The sequence below is a fragment of the Molothrus aeneus genome, chromosome 10 (genome assembly GCF_037042795.1).
Source record: "Molothrus aeneus isolate 106 chromosome 10, BPBGC_Maene_1.0, whole genome shotgun sequence".
NCBI classification, from domain to species: Eukaryota; Metazoa; Chordata; class Aves; order Passeriformes; family Icteridae; genus Molothrus; species Molothrus aeneus.
This window is the reverse complement of record NC_089655.1, coordinates 6839382-6859084: the sequence shown is the minus strand read 5'-3', so window position 1 is coordinate 6859084 and position 19703 is coordinate 6839382. Positions and strand designations below refer to the sequence as shown.

Genomic DNA, 19703 nt, shown 5'->3' with positions numbered 1-19703 from the left:
AGTTTAAAGGTACAGGAAGCATCATGACTGAGATACATAGAGAAGCAAGTCTTTATATGCACTGTTGAAGGACAGCAAAGGCAATTTCTAGAAAACATCTGAGGACCAATTCTGGCATTTTACATCATGCTCAAGCACAGAGTCCAGGTGACTCACCCCAGGTTACCCAAGAAACGCTGACTTGCATCAGACATCCCAATATGCTAAGGTGCTGTTCCAAACACTCATTTACTTTTCTTTTGCCAAAATTTAGATCAAGTTCCCCATGCCTCCAATTATTTAATCTCAGCTCCCCCAGTCCACACTTATTCCTACTAAGGAGTCCCTTGCTATCCTGTTTGGACTTTTTACACAAAATCTCATGCTCTGACAGTAGAAATCTTTTCCATGTAAAGGCAGAATCTGCTATTTATGAAGTGAAAAAAGCTACAGAACACAAGGCAGTGCTTCCATATCAAGGTAAGGCTGGAAAAGTTCAAACTAACACCTACCCCATCTTCATCCTCAATGATATCCTTCCCGATAGAGGCCAGAGTTGTCCACTTGCAATTGTTGGTTGCCCGCACAGCACAGCGCTTGTGGGCTTTAAACTTGCACACTATGGAGGAAGAGATGAATGCAATTAATCCTGCCTCAGGAAGTCTAATGTGGCAGTGTGTATTTGGCTCCAGAAGAAAGCATAGGCACACTATCCTTTTTAGCACCACCAAAATGATCAGCTGTAAATATTCTCATCTAGCTATTAATTCTTGCCTTGCCATTTTTGCCAGTTGCTTGTACAAAGCTTAGTGACCACCTTGTTAAATTTAACAGGATTTACACAGTCACACACTCCTCCGTCGTTTTACACAGCGTAGATGTCACCACATTCATGTTAGACACATAAGCTGTGCTAGGCATTTCTGCTAAGCCAAAGCTGGGAAAGAGTAACCTCCTGGCACTCAACATTAAACAAAGATCTTCTTACAAATACAATTATTCCCATGAATAAGAATCTTCTTATGAAGATTCTCTCAGATACCTCAGAAGTGTGTATCTGCTCATTGCAGACATATGACATTAATAAGAGATGGCAGTATTTGGGCATATGGGCAAAAATAAAAATAAAGCGAGGCTGTTCCTCCCCAGGCAGAGGCTGAGGGCACACTTACCTTCACAGGACAGCCCGTGTGACGTGACCCCGGACAGGGCCTCCCGACACACGTTGCAGTACGTTGGCCGGGCATGGGAGCAGGCGTACCAGTTATGCATCCCTGAGAAATGGTCCATGCTGTACTGGGTAGACTGACCATATAAATGTATTACAGCAAGGTCAAAAGCAGAGCAACAAGACTTTTTTTCTTCAGAAGACTTGCATGAAGCAGTCAGAAAAGCAGAAAGAGAGCACTTTTTCACTAGGAAAGAGTGCAGAGTGTATAAACATGCATTAGCTGAAACTCAATAAGGTCTCTAAGGCAAAAGAGACTACCTGAAAAAGCCACACCTTCATTACAGCTCCTGTACCACATCTCATCCTTGTCTTACTACAAGTGTGTCTAGGGAAATGAACTGGAGAATTTACCCCATTTTTTTGTCAGATTAAATTTTCAGAAAGATCAGTTCCCCAGCCTGGCTCATTGTGTAGCAGAGAAATGTTTGTGCCACAATAAGGGAGGCAAGCATCAGAGTGGGGAAAACACAAGACAGCATTTTGTGGTGGCACTGCTGGTCTCACTCAGCCCCAGGAAGCAGGTACATGCACTGAAGCTGGCAGAATATCAAGCAGGCAAGATGTGAATTGGGACAGGGAGGATAACTGGAAAATGAAAAGACAGTGGAAGGGGAACTTGGCTTCATAACCCATCTATGCTCTGAAAATTCTCTCTGAATTCCCAAGGGAGCATATACAAAGCCAAACATTCCTTGTAGAATCACTTCAATGTATCTGGGATAAATTCTACAGAAGGTCCTAACACTACTACCTATTCTAGTGAATAAAATGACTTCTATTGAGCCCACTAGGAGCTGACTCTCGAAACAAGCTGCAATCCAGCAGAGGAAGCACAGAACACAAAGGAACACATTTTCCTATTACCTCAAAATGTTCACGGTTTTGGACAGTCTTCAGTGCTGCAATCCAATCTTCCATCTCCTTTCTGTTATCAGCACAAAGGATGAGCTTCCGACATGGAGTGATAATCTGAAGAGAGAGAAAATGAGGAGTGGACGTGTCAGGGAGAGACAGCAAGAGAATACCTTACCACCAGTGCAGCCTGTTGAAGCTATTTTCAGAGCTGCACAATGAAAGTTATTTGCACCTCTGAACTGTGTTTCTCTTCCATCACAGCACACCTTAATTTCTTCCTAAATGTACAGAACCACCAAGATTTTAGCTGTCATTCCCAATACTGAACTGAGTAAAGAAATCTCTCATATCTAAATAACAGCACAACACAAATCAAGCATGGATCAGCAGGAGTAATTATGTGCAGACCTTGCATAAGTCTTTTTAAAGGACTTACTGTACTTTCAAAACTGGTAAGAACATTAAGACATTTTGTTAATAGCATAGTATACCAGTTTCTAGCAATTAATGAATCAGATAACATACTCTACAATATCATTCTAAAAATTTGTTTAGTCATGACAATTTGTTTAGTCTCCCTCATGGGGAGGGGAGAAATAAAACAAAATAAGCAATTTGAACCCTCATGTTTCCTGAGGGCTTGTTCTACATACCTAAAAGATATTCTAACCAATGTTCCCCTATCAGGCTGAAGCTGTGATGAGTTTACCTCCCTCCAACAATCCTGTCCTCAGTGTGTTTGCACCCTGGGCTAATTCCCATGCATTAGTTGCCTGTGTTAAATAAACAATATTTTAATAAACCAGCAGAAGAAACGCAGGGTGGCCAAAGCTCCCCTTTGCCCAGGGAAGTGCCAGGCCTCTGTGTCCTCTACCACCAAATCCCTCTCCTTCAGTCAGCTGGTGGCAGCAGAGAGAAATAAAAGCTCTGCTTTTCAGAGGACCATGTCTGCTGTTCTCAGGGCTGCCCATTCAACTGGAGTCCAGACTTGACTATATACCAATCCTTATTCTTCCTAAGACTAAACTCTTTCTTCCCCACAGTGCAGTCATCTCACTGTGTCTTTTTGCACACCTCTGTATTGATTTCCATCAAGCTGACTTAAATACTGAAGTGTTTCAAGACCTGGATTTAAGAAAAGCTGCATTAAGGTTGAGCACTGTTTACAAAAATCAAAGGGCTCCATTTTATGTCAACTCTAAAAATTTCCAGCAGTCCAGACTCTCTTGCACCCCTCTACATATTGTACATTAAAAAAATTGTCTACATCATCTGCTTTTCAAGCAAATTGTACCTAACATCTGAAAGAATGGACTAAAATAAACTAGGATTGTGTCAATCTCCTGAGGCCCAACCATTCAGCCACAGTTTTGTTAATGAACACTAAAACACCCACACACATCACTCCAATACCTAATATCTCTGTTTTCCAGTCTGTTTCTCACTCCTCTCATCATCATTCATAAAACAGATTAAAAATAAAAGCCTCTGAAATTGAACACCAAACTTTTAGTTGATGTTGAAGTGCCTCAGAGCATCCGCCAAGAAATGTGGATGTAATGTCAACAAAAAAGATACACCTGGAAAGTTCTGCTTTATTTTAAGGTCTTCAATTTTCAAACTGTATTTCTTTTCATTCACAGACTGCAGATTCCCCTGCAATAAGACCACCTTACCCAGAGGCATGACCAATACCTAGAAACCAGTGCTAGAGATACATTAGAAAGGCAATGAAAGGAGCTAAATCCCTTTGTAAAGAAGGGACTGGCCATTCATATTAGAAACACAGTTTTAGCATTTGAAGCATTCTATCTTAGACAAAATGACCAGATCTGTATCAACTGTAAGCACACAGAAGTAAATATTTACACTATTTTAAAAATAAAACTTTGAAGAACTCCTTCTCTCTTCCCTCACTTTTCTTTAAACATTTCCAGCTTTGAAAAAATTTATTTCCAAAGAAGGTAATCACAGGATCTTTCTTCTTCCTTGGGAAAGCAGGAAAGTGTTTTTAGTTAAATGTATTTTCATCAAAAACTCTGCTATGTAAGAATGACTGCCCTAGAGCAACTTTTTCCAGAGCATGAAACACTGATGCATAAATCAGTTTGAAGCTAGAGAAGAACAAGGGGCATGTCTGAGTCCTGCTAAGAGGAAGCAGATTTTTCCCTGGAAGTAAAACCAAGGTTAATTAATTTGTTCAGACACCACTGGGCCTCACTTTCTTCCTGGTGATAAGGCCAAGAACATCTATAGTTGCATACATACAACAGTAGCACATACAAAGTCCAAACATCCTAGGATGAAGTATCCAAGGACCTTTCATGGCTGTAAAACCAGCCAGATTCTCTAAGGAGCCACCAGTTCATTTGAGTCACTGGCATGCTCTGGAGCACTGGGGAAGAACAGCTTCAGAACACTCTTATCAGTGCTGTCTCTTTTCCTATTATTCTGCCTTTTTGGGAGGACAGAAGGAAAATGCAATTTACAGCATAGTTTTTAATCACAGTGGAAGACTAGAAATTTAAAACACTGACATAAAACACAGAAATACAGATATTCCTTTGCTAAGAATTAATTTCCGAGGGTAGTTACTTCCTGGATAATTGGATAGAACATCCAATATAGAAAGCAAATGATTCCTTCTTAAGTCACCTACTACATCATCTTAAAAATCCCCACATTCAGTGTTAGACAACCCTCTGTTCAAAGAACAAAGTTTATAAGACAAGAGGATAAATAAAGAGATCAAAAGATTTTCATACATGAATCATCCAGATAAAGAGTCACAGAATTAAAATAAAGAGTCTATTGTGTAACTACAAACTGCAAATAAAAATGTAACTGTGCAGGATAAACATATGAAAAGCATTCCCCATTAGTCAGTTCAAAAGCAACATTTGCACTGGGATTTATTGGTATCACCAGAGATGGGAAATAAAGAATAAACCTCTTGAAAAAGCTTGCTCCTAAGGAGAACAAACTGGGAAAACTCAGACTTCACTATGAAGGACAGACAAGATTTTAATGTAACTAGTGCAGCAATTATTTGGGGAAATGAAGAAACCATCCAAACCTGTTTTCCTGATCAACAGGCAGCAGTATTAGAGTTAAACATCTTAACAAGGAATCAGGAATGCAGAAACGTGTTAACAGCCCCCTTCCTTCACAGAGCAGTTCAGCAGCTCTGCCGTTCACACACCCACACCCAGCCCCAGCCCAGCCCGGGTACCTGGCGAGCATCAGGCCCTCGTGCCTGCCCTGCTGCGCAGCAGCTGCGGCTCCTTCCTGCACGGCTGCAGGGCAGCACGTGTGCTACTGCACTCGGCTGAGCAACAGAAGCTCTCACTCACACTGCTGCCACTGCTCCCTCCCTCTCCCTGAACAGCTATTTCAGCTCCAGACATCCCCCTGCTGAAGGATACTGACAGAGGGGCAAGGCTGTTACATACACTGCGCTGCTCAGGCAAGAGCGATGATCAGTTTAACATCTCGCACAAAAATAAAATCATTCTCCTCATCTCAAAAGAAGCCCCACTAATCTTCCCCCTGGAATGCTGTCCTTTCCCAGCCAGGAGTCCAAGGAGCTCACTCTCAGCTACAGCTGCAATGAGCCACCACTCTGAACACCAGGCTTGGTTATCCTTGCTGGGGAACATGGCTACAAACGAGCATGGTCCAGCTATTTTTTATGTTCCGGCTACAGCTCTTGACTAACATCCTGGAACAGCATATTCCACAGGATGACGACGCACTAGGTGAAGCACCATTTCCTTTTATTTGTTCTAAATTTACAAAGCAGTAATGTCATCCAGTGACCTCTTGTTCTCATGAACGGAGAGCACGAAAACAACAATCTGACTGCTTCTGAGTTAGGATGAGGGCTGCCCTACTAGGAGTTAAAAAAAACCCAAACCAACAAAAAAATCTTCAGATTTATTTTTAATCTCATAGATTTTTGGCCTGTTTAGGGATTGGCAGAACTCTGAGCATTCCTGCCCCAAAACAGCTCAGAACTGTATCTAGATATGAGCAATCATGCAAATTAAAAGTGCTTGTTCTGCCTAAAAAGTAAATATTAAAAACTTTCTTGATCCTAAATGCTACTGAACTTCTGGGCGTGATTCTTTCGATTTCACTCATTAGTAAAACTGGGTGCCCAGTGCTTACTAAATGGTGATATGATTGACACCTAATCCTGACCAGAAAAAAGAGCTCCACAGTCAAGGGGGAAAAAAAGGCTGCCAATCCCTCTAATCACTCCTGGAGAGCCACAAAACCACATGGGAATGGCAGGAAGGGTTAAAAACATTTCAAATAAGGATAAAGATTAATTATGAACTTCTCATTGCATGTCAAACCCCTGAAATACATTTTGCAAAAATGGGGGTCATAGTCACTTCCCCAGCAAGTAATGTGCCCACCATGAGTCATCTCAAGTCTATTAGAGAAATTCCCAATTTTCAAGCTTGCCCAATCTAAATCTAAAAAAACCTAAATCTGAAAATAACCATGCCTTCACTGACTGTCTGGTGCAAACACAGACACTTAACACTGAAAATTTAGCTTTATCTCCTCTCTCTCTCACACATGGCCCATTCCCTCTTACCAGCTGTTAACCCCCACCTCTCATGTTGACCCACATTCCTCTGTCCAAAACTAACACCAGTTTACTGACATTTCAAATCCAGCCAGCTAACAAACAACAGAGCCAACCAAAGAAAACTCCTCATTTCATGTTCTAAAAATGGACTAATGTCCCTGGATGTCCTTCCCTGATGAACAGCTGTGAATAATCAGATTCAAAAGGCAGTCCAAAAAAGACTCCTATATTAGACCAAATTTTAAACAGAAATCTGATATACTTCACCCTTTGCTGTACTGAGCAACCTTCCCCTTCCCAACAGCTGGAGCATAAACTTCATCCTCTTGTCTTGCTGCCACCCAAGACAACTTCATCATCTCTGCCCACCCGGGGCATTTTCTGGCTGCCCAGGAACTTCTCAGCAATAAACTGACAGTGTAGCCAAGCACGCCCTGGGACTGTTATCAGAGTACATCTGGTGAGCTCAGTGACCACAAAAGATGGCAAAGCAAGTTAAGACCACACTGGCCCAATCACAGAGCTGACAGAAGAAATGCTGTGGGGGGAGATGGGGGGGGGGATATTGAACATTGCTAAATATAATTTTCCTGATGTGTACATTTCTCAGAATGGCCAAATGTGGGGGTATGAGAACACCTGCTCATTCTGACTGCTTCCTTTTACTCATATCCTATTGCAATACAGAATTACATTCAAAGGTGCTAGCCATAAATCCCCCTAAGAGATCCTGCATTATTCCAAACAGTTGATGACTTGAGTACAGAGACAACAGGAATTTCTGGAGCTCTAGAGACCTAGAAACTAGGAAAAATAAAAAAAAGCTGCAAATCTTCACTTTGATCATATATGGCAAAGGTAAGGAAACCATCCCCCAGCTGTAGCTAACTGCTGTGTCGGCTCTGTATGGTCGAGAATGATCTTGGCATCCTGAGAGCCCAAGATTCAGGAAGGAAAACTGGGTGAGACCATAATGAGGACACAGCCATTTTTCCACTTCAGGTCCTGTTTCAGTGAGAGCAGTAGTGAAATGAACACTGGAATACAGCAAAACACCTCACCTGTATTCATCAGCAAGGGTCACAAACCAGCAAATCCACTGTGTTTCAAACACAATTACTGAACCCACACAGGCAAAATGGATTAAGTGTGGATTAGCAAGTGCTACTCTCTCAGCAAATACACAAAAAAGAAGACTGTGAAAAAGGGAGAAGAAAACACAAATTTGAGATTCAAACCAGCCTGTCTCAATTATGTCTATTTCTGAAACAATCTGGAGCTCAGCATCAGGCCAGCAAAGCCTTAGGCAGTGAGTGGGTATGACTTTAGTGGGTCCCCACAGTTTGGAAGAGAGCAATAATATGAGTATCAAAGACTCATGAGGGTCCAAGCCTTGCCTTCTTCCACAGACTACAGCCCTATTCTATTTTGCAATTCAGCTTTCACCCTGTTTTGCCAACAAATTCAATCCCATTAACTCACTGCAGAGGTCAGTTAGAGCTCTCTAAAACTGCACCAATTCTTTTCCCCCAAAACCTGGATATGGGAAAGAAAAAGTAGCTTTTTATATAACACTCAAGAAATGCACCAGTTTTGTTGTTTTTTATAATGCAAGATCTTAATTTCCTGCTAAAATGACCATCTTCCACCTTATGGAAACTCTCATTTCCACCAACTAAAACAAGTCATTACTGGTCTTATAGTTATGCCAAATTCCTTTCCCCTTTTTTTTTTTTTTAACAAGATTTTCCTCAAAGCCCTAAGTGCCCAAATCTCTGTTCACAGTACATCAGCTATTTTATCCCTCCATGTGGCTGTTTTACCTTCATTTTCAATCTATAAAATCCAGGACAGCTCATTTCTATAGGAAAGCAGATCCAGCATGTGTTGTGGTTCTCTTTAGGACCATTTTTACATTATTAGGGTCACATACCTTGCAATCTGTCCCTCCTGAGCCAGGGCAGCAGTGCATCTTCTCTGAGCATTAGCACTGGCACTTATTGCACTATGTTGTGCTGCAGGTCAAGTTCTACTCGTGCTGACCCTCCATCTGGGATTTCTCCAGTCCCTATCCTCCCCCATGCTGCAGCGGGAAACTAGACCAGTCCCAGCGTTATCCCTGGGAAAATTATCATCTTTCATACCAGGGTCACATTCCTACAGGCTTCTGGAAACTGTTCCTAAACAAGGCACATTCCTGCTCTTGCCAATTGGTAAGAGGAGCACAGACAAGAAGAGGATTTAAAGACTTTAACAACAACTTAACAGATGTCAAAAGCTAGAGCATGCCACTGTTAGCAGGTGAGAAAAGCAACTATCCTGGTAGTTCAGGCCTGTTAATCCCCAGAGATCTCCAAGGATGGAGCAGTACCCAGTGGGAGTGGATAGAATGGCTGTACCAAGTGCCAAAGAATCCTAGCACAGCTCCATTACCCACACACCTTCCACCTCATGCAGCAGATGCACATGCACCCCTTTACCTGTTTTCCAAAGGACAGAGTCCTGCCAGGAAGAGTTCCTAAACAGAACCACTCTGTTCAGAAAGGGCAGCCCATTTAGGAAGGTAAAGGATATTTCAGAGAAAGCTTCCTACTCACTCAAACTGAAGTAAACCCATGAAGAACAGAGGGGCAGGACTGTTCCCCAGTGGCAGAGCTGCTGTCTCAGTGGGTTCACACATGGCAAGGCTGGCACCCAGTAAATCACAGCACTGGGCAATAAAAGATCCTACCAGTGGTAGGAAAATAACCTATTACTGAGAGTTTATTGTTAGTAGCAGCTCCTCACAGCCCCGTAACTTCAACAGTGTTGAACAGAAGCTGGTAGGTAGCACAAAAGGAAATTAATAGCTTTCAACAGCTTGATGAACCCAGGAGCTTTCCACACTGAGCCACCAGGCTAAGACAAGTCCTGTTCACGCACCATCACAAGCACCAGAAACAGGGAGGCAGCATTTCTGCAAGGAATGCTAGCAAGCCTCTCCCTGCATAAAAAGGAGCCTTTTCCTTCTAGAGCAGCTTCTGTGTAAGGCTGAACATGTTCTCAGATGATCACACATTGTTCTGCCTTTGTGCCCTCACCTGGAAGGGGAGAAGCAGCTGAAATCTGCAGTCTTGCTCAGACCGTAGGTGAAACCGCAATTCAGCATGACAGTTACAAAGAGCAAAGAGATTATCAAACAAAAGCTTCCAGTGTTCAGGCACAAGGGCAGACATTATTTCAAAGCTGTAAACTTCCCTCTATGAAAGTAAAAGCTCTTCAGTCTCCTTCACTTTTCAGCTCCCTGTCTATCCTGTCCCACAGTAAAACAGTTAAAGCTCACTGACAACTTCTTACAGTAGTTTCATCTCTCTCAAAAACTCCCGCATACTTTTGAGTCACTTTGTAACGTACAGTAGCAATCGCCAGATCTCTCCACCCACAGCAACATCTTCCAGACTCTCTAATTCTCCTTCCATATTTATCTTCTTTTTGGTAGTTTTTCTCCAGATTTTTCCTTCTTTTGTGACAGCAGACTAATAACCAGCTCCCACAGGAGGCTGGGTTAAGAGTCCCAGAAATCCTTGACATGAAAAGATTTTAAAGTACTATTTTCACTGACTAACAGTGACTCAGAATGGTCTGTTTACCAAAGGGCCTTTTCTCAAGGAGAAAAAACTGAAGTCTGGATTACAAACTACTAAAATAGCAAAGTATTTTGAAACTGCAGCGGTTCTGACAGGAAATGGGGACTGAACTGCACTTAATGAAGGAAGGTGAAAAACCAGCAGAGCAATTCTAGACACGGCAATACACCGCTCTACTCATCTTTTCACTTGCTTGTAAAGGAAATTCTGACAGCTGCCAATATAAACAGAGTACAAGCACTAGCAAAGAGTGTACAATTCCTGAATGTGTACACACATGGGTGTGGAAAAGACAACAACCCCCAGCAAAAACTGAATTTCCAGCATGTGCTCCAATTTTGCCCAATTTAGAGACAAGAGTTTAAAAACAAGGAAAAAAGAACCATACTCTTCAGAAGTCCCTTTTTCCTAATCTTCCCCTATTTCAAACATTAACAGGGCAATCCATGACTGTGTGAGAATTCAGGACACCTGGGACTGGCTTGTGTCACTATGCCTCCAGATCAATCAGTCTTTTTGCCCAGCTGATGCCTTCTCTCTGGATCCCTTTAGTTGAGGAAGCAGGGGAGGAAAATCCTCTCCCTTGCAAGGAAGCCCAGTGACTCCCTGGAGCATATGTTCAACTCCATTTTCTTCAGAGGGCTGAAGCCACACAGGGAAGTTTTGGGAATCTGTGCAAGTGTCAAACCACACAGATTTTCTGATCTCTATCAGCCGAAGCTTAAAGTCCAACTATGACTTCCTGCAAACAGCTTGCAACAAAAGTTCTTATATTCTTTCTCCTCATAAAAATAAGTGGCACGCTCTTTCTCGAAGCCTGTATTACAAACCAGCACAACCAACCTCTGATCTGGGTTTCTCTGGTTCCAACAGTGCCTTACAGGCACACAGCTCCTGTGCTAGGCAAGAGCAGCAAACTTTCTGTAGCGTCAGCACCTCTATTTTCCTTCAAAATCGAACTCTTCAGAGAAGACTTCACTGTTTCTCTACTCAAAAGAATATGTTTTAATTTAAAAGCACCTACACAAATAATTCAACTTGACACAAAATCATGAACTGGCATAGGCACTTTCACTTCACTGTGAATGAACTGCAAACATCAACAACATACTCTCCCCATCAGGAAGGACTGTCAGCACTTTGATTTTTTACCCAAGCTCAAGCACCTTGCCCTCTGTTTATAGGAAAGGCTACTAAGCCAGAAATGAAAATTCATGCTATTTCTCCACAGCATCAGTAAACCCTGAGACAATACAGCAAAAATACACACTCTAGAGGAGGTCGGTAAAGTAAAACTTGCTGCTGAATAGAGTCAGTACTAAGTAACAAGGTTATAATATGAAAAAATTGTAGCACACCTCAGGCTTCCATACAGCTGGAGAATGACATCCATATTCCTTCTCAGAGATGACTGCACTCTCTCATTCAGGGACACCAGCAACTCCCTGTTCCTCAGCCTACCAGAACCACTGCTGCCTCCAGTCATGCAAGTGCTCTGCAAGAGAGGTATTATTCTAATCTGAATACTTCCTCTCTCCTGGGACCTTGGTCAGGGTGAATCATCAGTTAATAAATAGTATTTCTTAACTGGGTGCAGTATTTCCAACAGCACTACAGGCATATTTCCCTTTACTCCTCTTCTAGAGAATACATCTACATGAATCCACTGAGGAGAGAACACCTGAACAGTAAGAGCTTGTAGCAAACCCATGCCAAAGAACCTGAGCTTCTGATCTCTGTTATGCTGGCACAGGTGCCATGTTTCCCAGTGCTCAATCCAGAAAACTCACACTCCTGGCTCTTACCTTTCACGTTCAATCTTCCTCTACACTAGTATCCAGAGCAGCCTACTCCCTGAGACAAAAACCTAAACAGATTGCTTGACATGCAAGGATTAGTCTCGTCTGTGGTCAGTCTCTCTGAGCTACGTACCACTTGCCACAAGCCGATTAGCTGCCTGCTTAAGGAGGAGCTGGGATAAGTTTCCTTCTGACGGCAATGAAGTGGAGAGGCAGACGCTGACTGTAATAATATGCTGCTTCCTGTCTGCGGCGGAGCCGAGAGGTACTTCCCAACAAAAAAGGGTTTACAGGAGCTCAGGAGCTCAAGCTCCACCTCTTCCAGTGAAGAGCCATTAACTATGGAGGAGGGGTCACTAGCATGGCTCCTGGCACTCAAAAACGTGCACTGAACCAGCTTCCATTTCACCAAAGCATCAGAAAGAAGAAACCAAACTACACAAAATTCCCTCTCCACACAGAGGATATTTCTCCTACAGGATCTCAAAGCTCTGAATCAGATGGGATAAAAAGTAAATGCTGCAATTCATGCTATGTGAATGAGGGTGAAAGTCCACACCACCATTTGGTAGCAATAACTGGAAAACATTTACCAATCCACCATGTGAGAACCATATTGGAACACAAAATATGTACCAGGGAAGATATTATGTCCTTTCCAGGCCCTCTCCTGATGATCACAGGTGTTTTTGACTAGTATTAAAGAATACTTATCTTTATAAAAATCCTCCACAAAGCAAGAAGAGTCAATGAACTGATAAGGAATCACTTCTTTTAACTGTACCAACTACATTGAAGGAAGCAGGCTTAACTCAATTGGGACCTTCGAGAAGAGAGCAGATTTTCAGCACACACACCAGTCTGAGGAAGAAGAATTTGTTCACCACACAAGCATTTACAAAACCAGGCCAAAAGAGACAATATAAAGTCTTTCCAAAGACTTTTGAGGGGACAGCTCTGGTGGCAAAGTGTTGACCTGAGCAACAGGCAAGAGAGCGTTTGGTGTCCCCCAGACCTTGCAGGTGTCGCAGGGGAGAACAGGCATGATGGATGGCTCAGGTCCTTGACACAGGTAAAGCAGATCATTTTGAGACAGAGATCAGTAAAACCTAGGCTTCCCAGCATAATCTTCAGAAAATGCTACTTCAGATTAAAGCATGGAACTCACCCTCATTGCAGATTTGGTGTTAATGCTCCTCACAGAACTGCAGGCTAGTTTACCATGTGGCACCTTAACAAATCACGTTACAGCAAAACTGCACTGTCCAAGAAAAAACTGTTCATGGAAAGAGCTAAAGTCTCCATGGGAAGACCCAATGTACCCAGTGTGATCCCAAATCATCTATCAGCTTTTTAAAAATCACAAGAGGTTTTGAGGGTATGGCTAAAAAAGCGCTACTGAGAAATCAGGGCCAGGCTCTGACCTCACCCATCCAATGTTGCCGATTTCTATTTTGTTAGGAGCACAAAATAGCACACACTGTTTGAAATAAACACACTCTTTGAAATAAAGGGTCCTGAACTACCAGGACAACACACTTATCATTGCATTTGTGCCACAGCAGATCTTCTCCAAGACCCTGTGCAAGACAGCAACCCTAGAAAAAGGCACTGGGGAGAGATCTATACACCACGTACCAAGGGATCATACATGTAAAGCACCTGTCACAGCCCAGACATCCCAGAAGAATTTACCTTGTAGACAGCTGACTCTGAAGGACAGAGATGGCAGAGATGTGACAGAACCAGCAAATACCACACCTAGAGGCCTAATGAGAGAAGAGAGCTCTGGCATGGGGCTGCTGTAAGATTTATTCCCGGAGGCTTCCTGTTAAATACCTCTGCAGCCACACTGCCAGACCTAAAGGAACAAAGCTAAACATAAAGCTTTTTGTTACACATCAGGGAATGGAGCAGTACAACACTGTAAGCCCAAAAATGTCCCATGTCATGTGCTTCCAGCCCATTCTATAGCCATCTATACATTAACTCTGGGTAGTAGTCCTGAAAACTGTCCTCACTGCAAACAGGATACACTTACTGAAGACATCTATGCAAGATCAACCAAGTAAACCACAGTGGAATTTGTTATTACATACTTTTTTCAAAAGGAAGAGGTCCGTGTCTTAAAACTCACTTTTCTTGCTCTCCTTCCTGCTGAGAGCAAACAAATTACCTGTCAGTCATGTCTGATGTAAAAGGTTTATTGGAAGCTATTTTTTAACCTTACTCCTCTCTCCATGCAGCACAACCTTTGCTGGCTTTATGCTCTGGTTTTCTCCTCTCATGAGGCTGCCTCCCCATGCTCCTCAATGCACTTTCAACAGTGCTTTTCTGACTGGTCAGTCCTTATTACCTCTTTATTTTGGATGAATATTGTTCCTCCAAGTGGTTTGTCTAATGTTTTTGTTGTTTGTCTTTATGTCAGGAACTTAGGGGTGTCATTCAGGCAACCTGATCTGCAGAATCTATACATCAGGCAGCACAGACAGGACAGAGGCTGAGTTTTCTCAGAAAGAAACCATTCTTTTATAAATCCCCAATTACCAGTTTCCACTGAAGAAAACAGAAAACCAAAAAGAAAACCAGAACATCTAAAACTCTGATTACCAAATGCTACGTATTTTTAGTTAAGGAGAAAAACCTCAAATCGTATAACACACTGATTTGAAACAGAAAAAAAATGCATCAAAAAACTCTGAACTTTAGAAAGGAAGATACAGAGGGGAAGCAGAGTGGTCTCAAAGAAAACCAACAGAAAACTGCATGACTGCAAGGAATCCAAAGCACTGACAGCAATGATGTAACAGAGCAAACCACAGCAGGACTAGGCCACCTTCTGATTTCCTAAGTGGTTTTCAACTTCAAGGTAAATGAGTCAAGCGCCTCCAAAAGCCACGAGAGAAAGAGCAGACAGAAATAAGGAGGAAACACACTTTTCTTGAATTTACCTAAGCACCATGATACACAGCTCAGCTGGAGACAGTGCAAACTGTACCTGCTTGAATTTCAAGGTACCTTTACCTTTTATCAGCTATGGAAGGCAGGGACTGGCAGAGCCTGATACCAGAGTCTGGGAAATAACTCTTCACAGTTTGACTCAAATGGGGCAATCTGAGGGAGCAAAGACACTGCTCCCTCCTGTCCCTAATTCAGTCTTCCTGATGGATATTAGATCTCTCCCAACTGCAACAGTAAGCAGCACAGTTAAGAGTACACTTACCTGAAAAAAATCAGTCTTTATTTATATTTGAGAAAATGGAAGCAAGATCCAGGATAAAATGCTTTATTAATAGGTAAATAACATCACAGTTTTGAAAACATATTCCCTACTCAAATCACTGCATAAACCATCTCTCTGTACTCTCACATTGACACCTGATATCAATATTTACTTACCATACCCAGATGTGCCTCCTACCTGTCCAACTATGAATATAGAAAGTGTTTTCAAGCTTTGGGAAGGTGTTGGGGTTTTATCTGAACACAGGCACTGCAAAGCTAACACAGCTACAAACAGAAATGCCCTTTGGCAGCTGTTTAAAGCAGCAGATCACTCCTGCTGCAGCACAAGGCACACTGCTCAGTGTTGGTCACCACATGCAGGACCAGGAGGGATTCTTCCCTCCACTTGGCTTGCTCCCTCCTTCACCTTGCCTTAGAGCAACACTTCCTTTCCCCAGCTCCTACTCCTCTGTACCGACCCCCTCAGCAGCTTGTGGAGGTTTGCTGCTGTTCATCAGCTCAACACTCACCCTGCAGGGCTGATGTTAATGGCTTTTGTTCTGCACACCAGGTGCTCCCCCCAAACTGGAGCTTGCAGAACACTTGCACCTCAGTAATACAATCATTTTTCCTCCCAGTTCCTGAGCCTGGAGAAAATGAAGCAGGGACACCACCACGTCTGGTGTTTCCAGACTGCAACTACTTAGCACACATTCCACATCTGACGAGTATCCTGAACCAATCCCACAGTTATTTCTGTGCTATTTCTTTCTGTTCCTCCTTTTGCTTTCCCACTATATATAGCAGGCATATATAAACACACACACAGGCACACACAAATAAAGTCAGAGAAAGAAGTTTACATATTTTAATGCCTATGGGAAAAACTAAATTCCTTTAGCAAGATCTCCACCATAAACATTACCTCTAACTCCCTCAGCAGAACAGATTTTTCTGTCCCACTGTGCAAACAGGTTCTATCAAACCCTTTTAGCTTACAGGGAAGAAAACCCCTGAATGCCAAGTCTTAGCACAATACATAGTAACCTAAGGTATTTCCCTGAGGTAATTTCCCATGTGCACAAATATGAGTTATCATATTGTAAAGAAAAGTAAGCTTATTATTTATTTTTCATTAAAGATGCTGTGAAGATTGTTCAGGTGTTTTTCAACTCATCAAAAGAGATGGGATATGGGGAAAAGATAGAAGAAGAACAGAAAATAATGCAAAAAGTCCTACCGTGAAGCTGTTGTTGACATTCTTTGTGCTGGATTCTGCCACACTGGCATCTGTCAGATCCACCTCATCAAAAATAATGGACTGTAAAGAAAAAATTCAAAATCTCGATAAATTATTGAATCCAATGCATAAGCAGCAGACTCAAAGGGAGTCTGTCTAGAATGTTCCATATCACAGCTTTTTATGACTTGAAGGAAAGACACAGCACCAACAACATCAAGGACCTGGAAGTCTAGTTCCACACACTGGAGATCACTCTGGCCTGTCTTCAGACAGTGAATACAATGGCTTTATTCTTATTAAAGGATTATTTAAAAAGAACACCAAATAACTGTAGGTTTTGTTCTTGTGAAAGGAGACAGTTTTATATCTAGTTGACTATCAGCATACTAAACCAGAGGCATAGCAGCTCTGATTTGATAAATTCTAGCCTTGCTTGTCTACTGCACCTTCTCTTTTCACTTGTATTCTCTTCCTTCTATTGATTTAGAGTCCATTCCCTACTAACATGCACCAAAGGGAGAAAAAATGTGGAAAAATCAGTATCACAGGTCCACATGATGCTGCACTTCAAAGCCAAGGATTCCCAAGTGTGAGGCAAAACACAGGGATGTTCTAATAGCTACAAAGCCTGAAGACCAGTGCCTAAAGAGCTCATTTCTCTGCTGAGGGCTACCTCCCACTGACATCCATCTGCCTCCAAAGCCCCTCTACTGACTTCCTTCCTTGGCCTCACAGGTAGTGTCAGGACCTTACCTTAGCAGTTTTTGCATAGTAGAGCGTTCGTCCTCGCAGTTTAAAGTATCGTCTCTTCCAGCGCTGGAAGGAGCTGGTCTGTTTCATTAGCATCCCCTCTTTTATGACAGTCTACAAAAGCATCAGAGGAGAGCAGTGAAGTGTAGGTTTTACTGACAGGCACATTTTCTGCTTCCCCAGCACACACCCATATGAACAACTGGAGTTGGAGACCAATAACCTCAGTGCCCTCTGCTGGAAGCGTTTCACAGATTCATTCAGCAAAACCGAGCAGCCTTCGCAAGATAAAACTCTGATGAACAAACAACCCACACTGCGGTGAGGTTTTACCCTTGTCTCCAGCGCTATCACGATACCAAAGAAGATAAATAACTTAAAACTGAATGAGCATGTCAAATCTAACAGTGATTTGGGGAGTGTAACAGTTAAACTCACCGAGGTCGCATTTCAGTCACAGGTAATTGCACCTTTCATTTAATTGGCATCTGATTACCAGCACAAACACACCCAGGATATCTGTCTCTACCTCCAGCTGTGCCTTGCAACCAGCATCTACCTGGCACAGAGGTGGCAAGCTGCAAGCCCAGGGGGTGAAGAGTGAAACCAGAGCAAAGAAGGAGCTATATCTAACATCAGCATTTGGTATTCTTCAGATAATCTTGGCCCTGCTTCGGTACTCACTGGCCAGCTGCCATTTCCCAGGGCTGTAGTGCCAAAACTGTCTATGCACACTGACTTTTTTTCTTTAACTGCTTTATAACTAGACTGACATACCGGCATACACAGGCTCATATGCTCATTCATATATACTGTGCATATGTGGGGGTATGGATTTAATCCACATGTATTTCATTCAGGTTTTAATACCAACAGCTACATGAAAATAATCTCAAAAACTGCAGCTCAGAGAAACAAAAGGCAAAAAAGTCAGGGCTGAATGTCCAACCCCAAATTCCTGATTGTAAATACTGCCTAGGAGCTACAAGCAGTACTATGCCTTGGTACCTCAAGAAACCTTCTTCTCTCCCCAGGAGAGTCACAGGAACCTACTTCTTGCTGAGAGAGCTCAATGGGATAAACACCCAGTAAAACACAGGACACAAATGGTCTGACAATCTTGTAAGACAGGTTATTCTGTATCTTGGTGCCAGGAAAATAGCTTTAACATACCAGAGGTCTCAGTGGAATTCAGGTTTGTAACAGTCAGGTCGCTGATAAGTATCAATTCACGAACAGCAACAAATGGACACTGCCAGGCTACTACAACACACAAAATAAATTCTCTAACTGATCCACAGAATTTAGTTCATGTTAGAACTCCTTTCCAGGGCATTAAACTTGCTTTTAGAATGCTATATATATGTATTTCTAATGTGTGCCTTTAGTTTTTGGAACAGCTGCAGATTTTGATATGTTCCACATACACTGACCCTTGCCAAGCTCAAAGCTTCCTCAAAAACCACTTCGAAAAAAATGCTGACTATAAGGAGAAGCATCCGTCTGACAATATATGCTTCTCTTTTGCTAGACTGAGCTATCCTCAAACTGGCCTGAGAGATCACAGGGTCTGGACCATCATGGCAAAGCCTCTACTCACAAATCAGCTGGGAAAGAGCAGGCTGCACGTTCCACCAGATCCCAAACAGAGCTGTCGGATATAGAAGCCACTACAATCTTCCTCCACTGTGCTGGGAAATAGAAAAGGGCTCCCCTGTCTCCTGGAAGAACAGCATCTACCTTGGATGCTGGACCCGGGCCAGCTCCAAGGGTAGCAAATCCCAAGCCTCAATCCCTTCCCAGTGGTCTGTTTCACAAAGCCACCTGCACAGTGGAAGAAATATCTGCCAGTGCTCAGGCAAACACCAACTTAAGTGTGCCTGAAGCAGGCACACCAGGAATTGCCAAATTCCACAGAACTTTCGGCAGAACGAAAAGAGAAAACAAAAACACACAACTGAGGATTAAGCTCCTATAAAAAATGGCTGTTTCCCACACCAGCTCCCCACAGCTCTGAAGCAGTCACTGAAAGGCATCCTGGCACCCCTTTTCACACATGAGGACATAGCAGCAGGAATACACTCTACGAAGCCATAAAGCATCTAGGATTGGCTTTAGGGTCTAAAAGTTGAACACACCATAGCAAAACCCAGAAACAAAATGCTAAACCACCTTTGAGCTGGTGTTATGCAAATAACCCAAAATTCAGACATTATTTTAGCTGAAGCTTCAGCACAAGAGAAAACGGAGTGCAAAGACTGACCAAACAGCATCCCTCTCTGAAACAACCCTGCAGGCAAGGCCAGAGCTGAAGGCACTCATCTGGAACCCAGAAAGATGCATTCATGCTCCTACTCTGCCATGGACTTTTTATGAGCTCCCAATAAAGCAA

General features: G+C 42.6%; 1 protein-coding gene across 1 annotated transcript in view; it reads right to left on the bottom strand.

The window, feature by feature from the left end:
* DGKD (diacylglycerol kinase delta) overlaps positions 1-17416 on the bottom strand; it is a 43032-nt gene extending 25616 nt beyond the window's left edge. Inside the window, exons 1-5 of the mRNA XM_066557054.1 lie at positions 17315-17416; positions 16559-16639; positions 2075-2179; positions 1152-1284; positions 492-598 (exon numbers count right to left, since the gene is read on the bottom strand). Of these exons, the coding sequence (XP_066413151.1) occupies positions 492-598; positions 1152-1284; positions 2075-2179; positions 16559-16639; positions 17315-17407 (519 nt within the window). The 5' untranslated portion in view covers positions 17408-17416. The remainder of the gene's footprint in view (positions 1-491; positions 599-1151; positions 1285-2074; positions 2180-16558; positions 16640-17314) is intronic.
* Positions 17417-19703: the final 2287 nt, after the last annotated feature.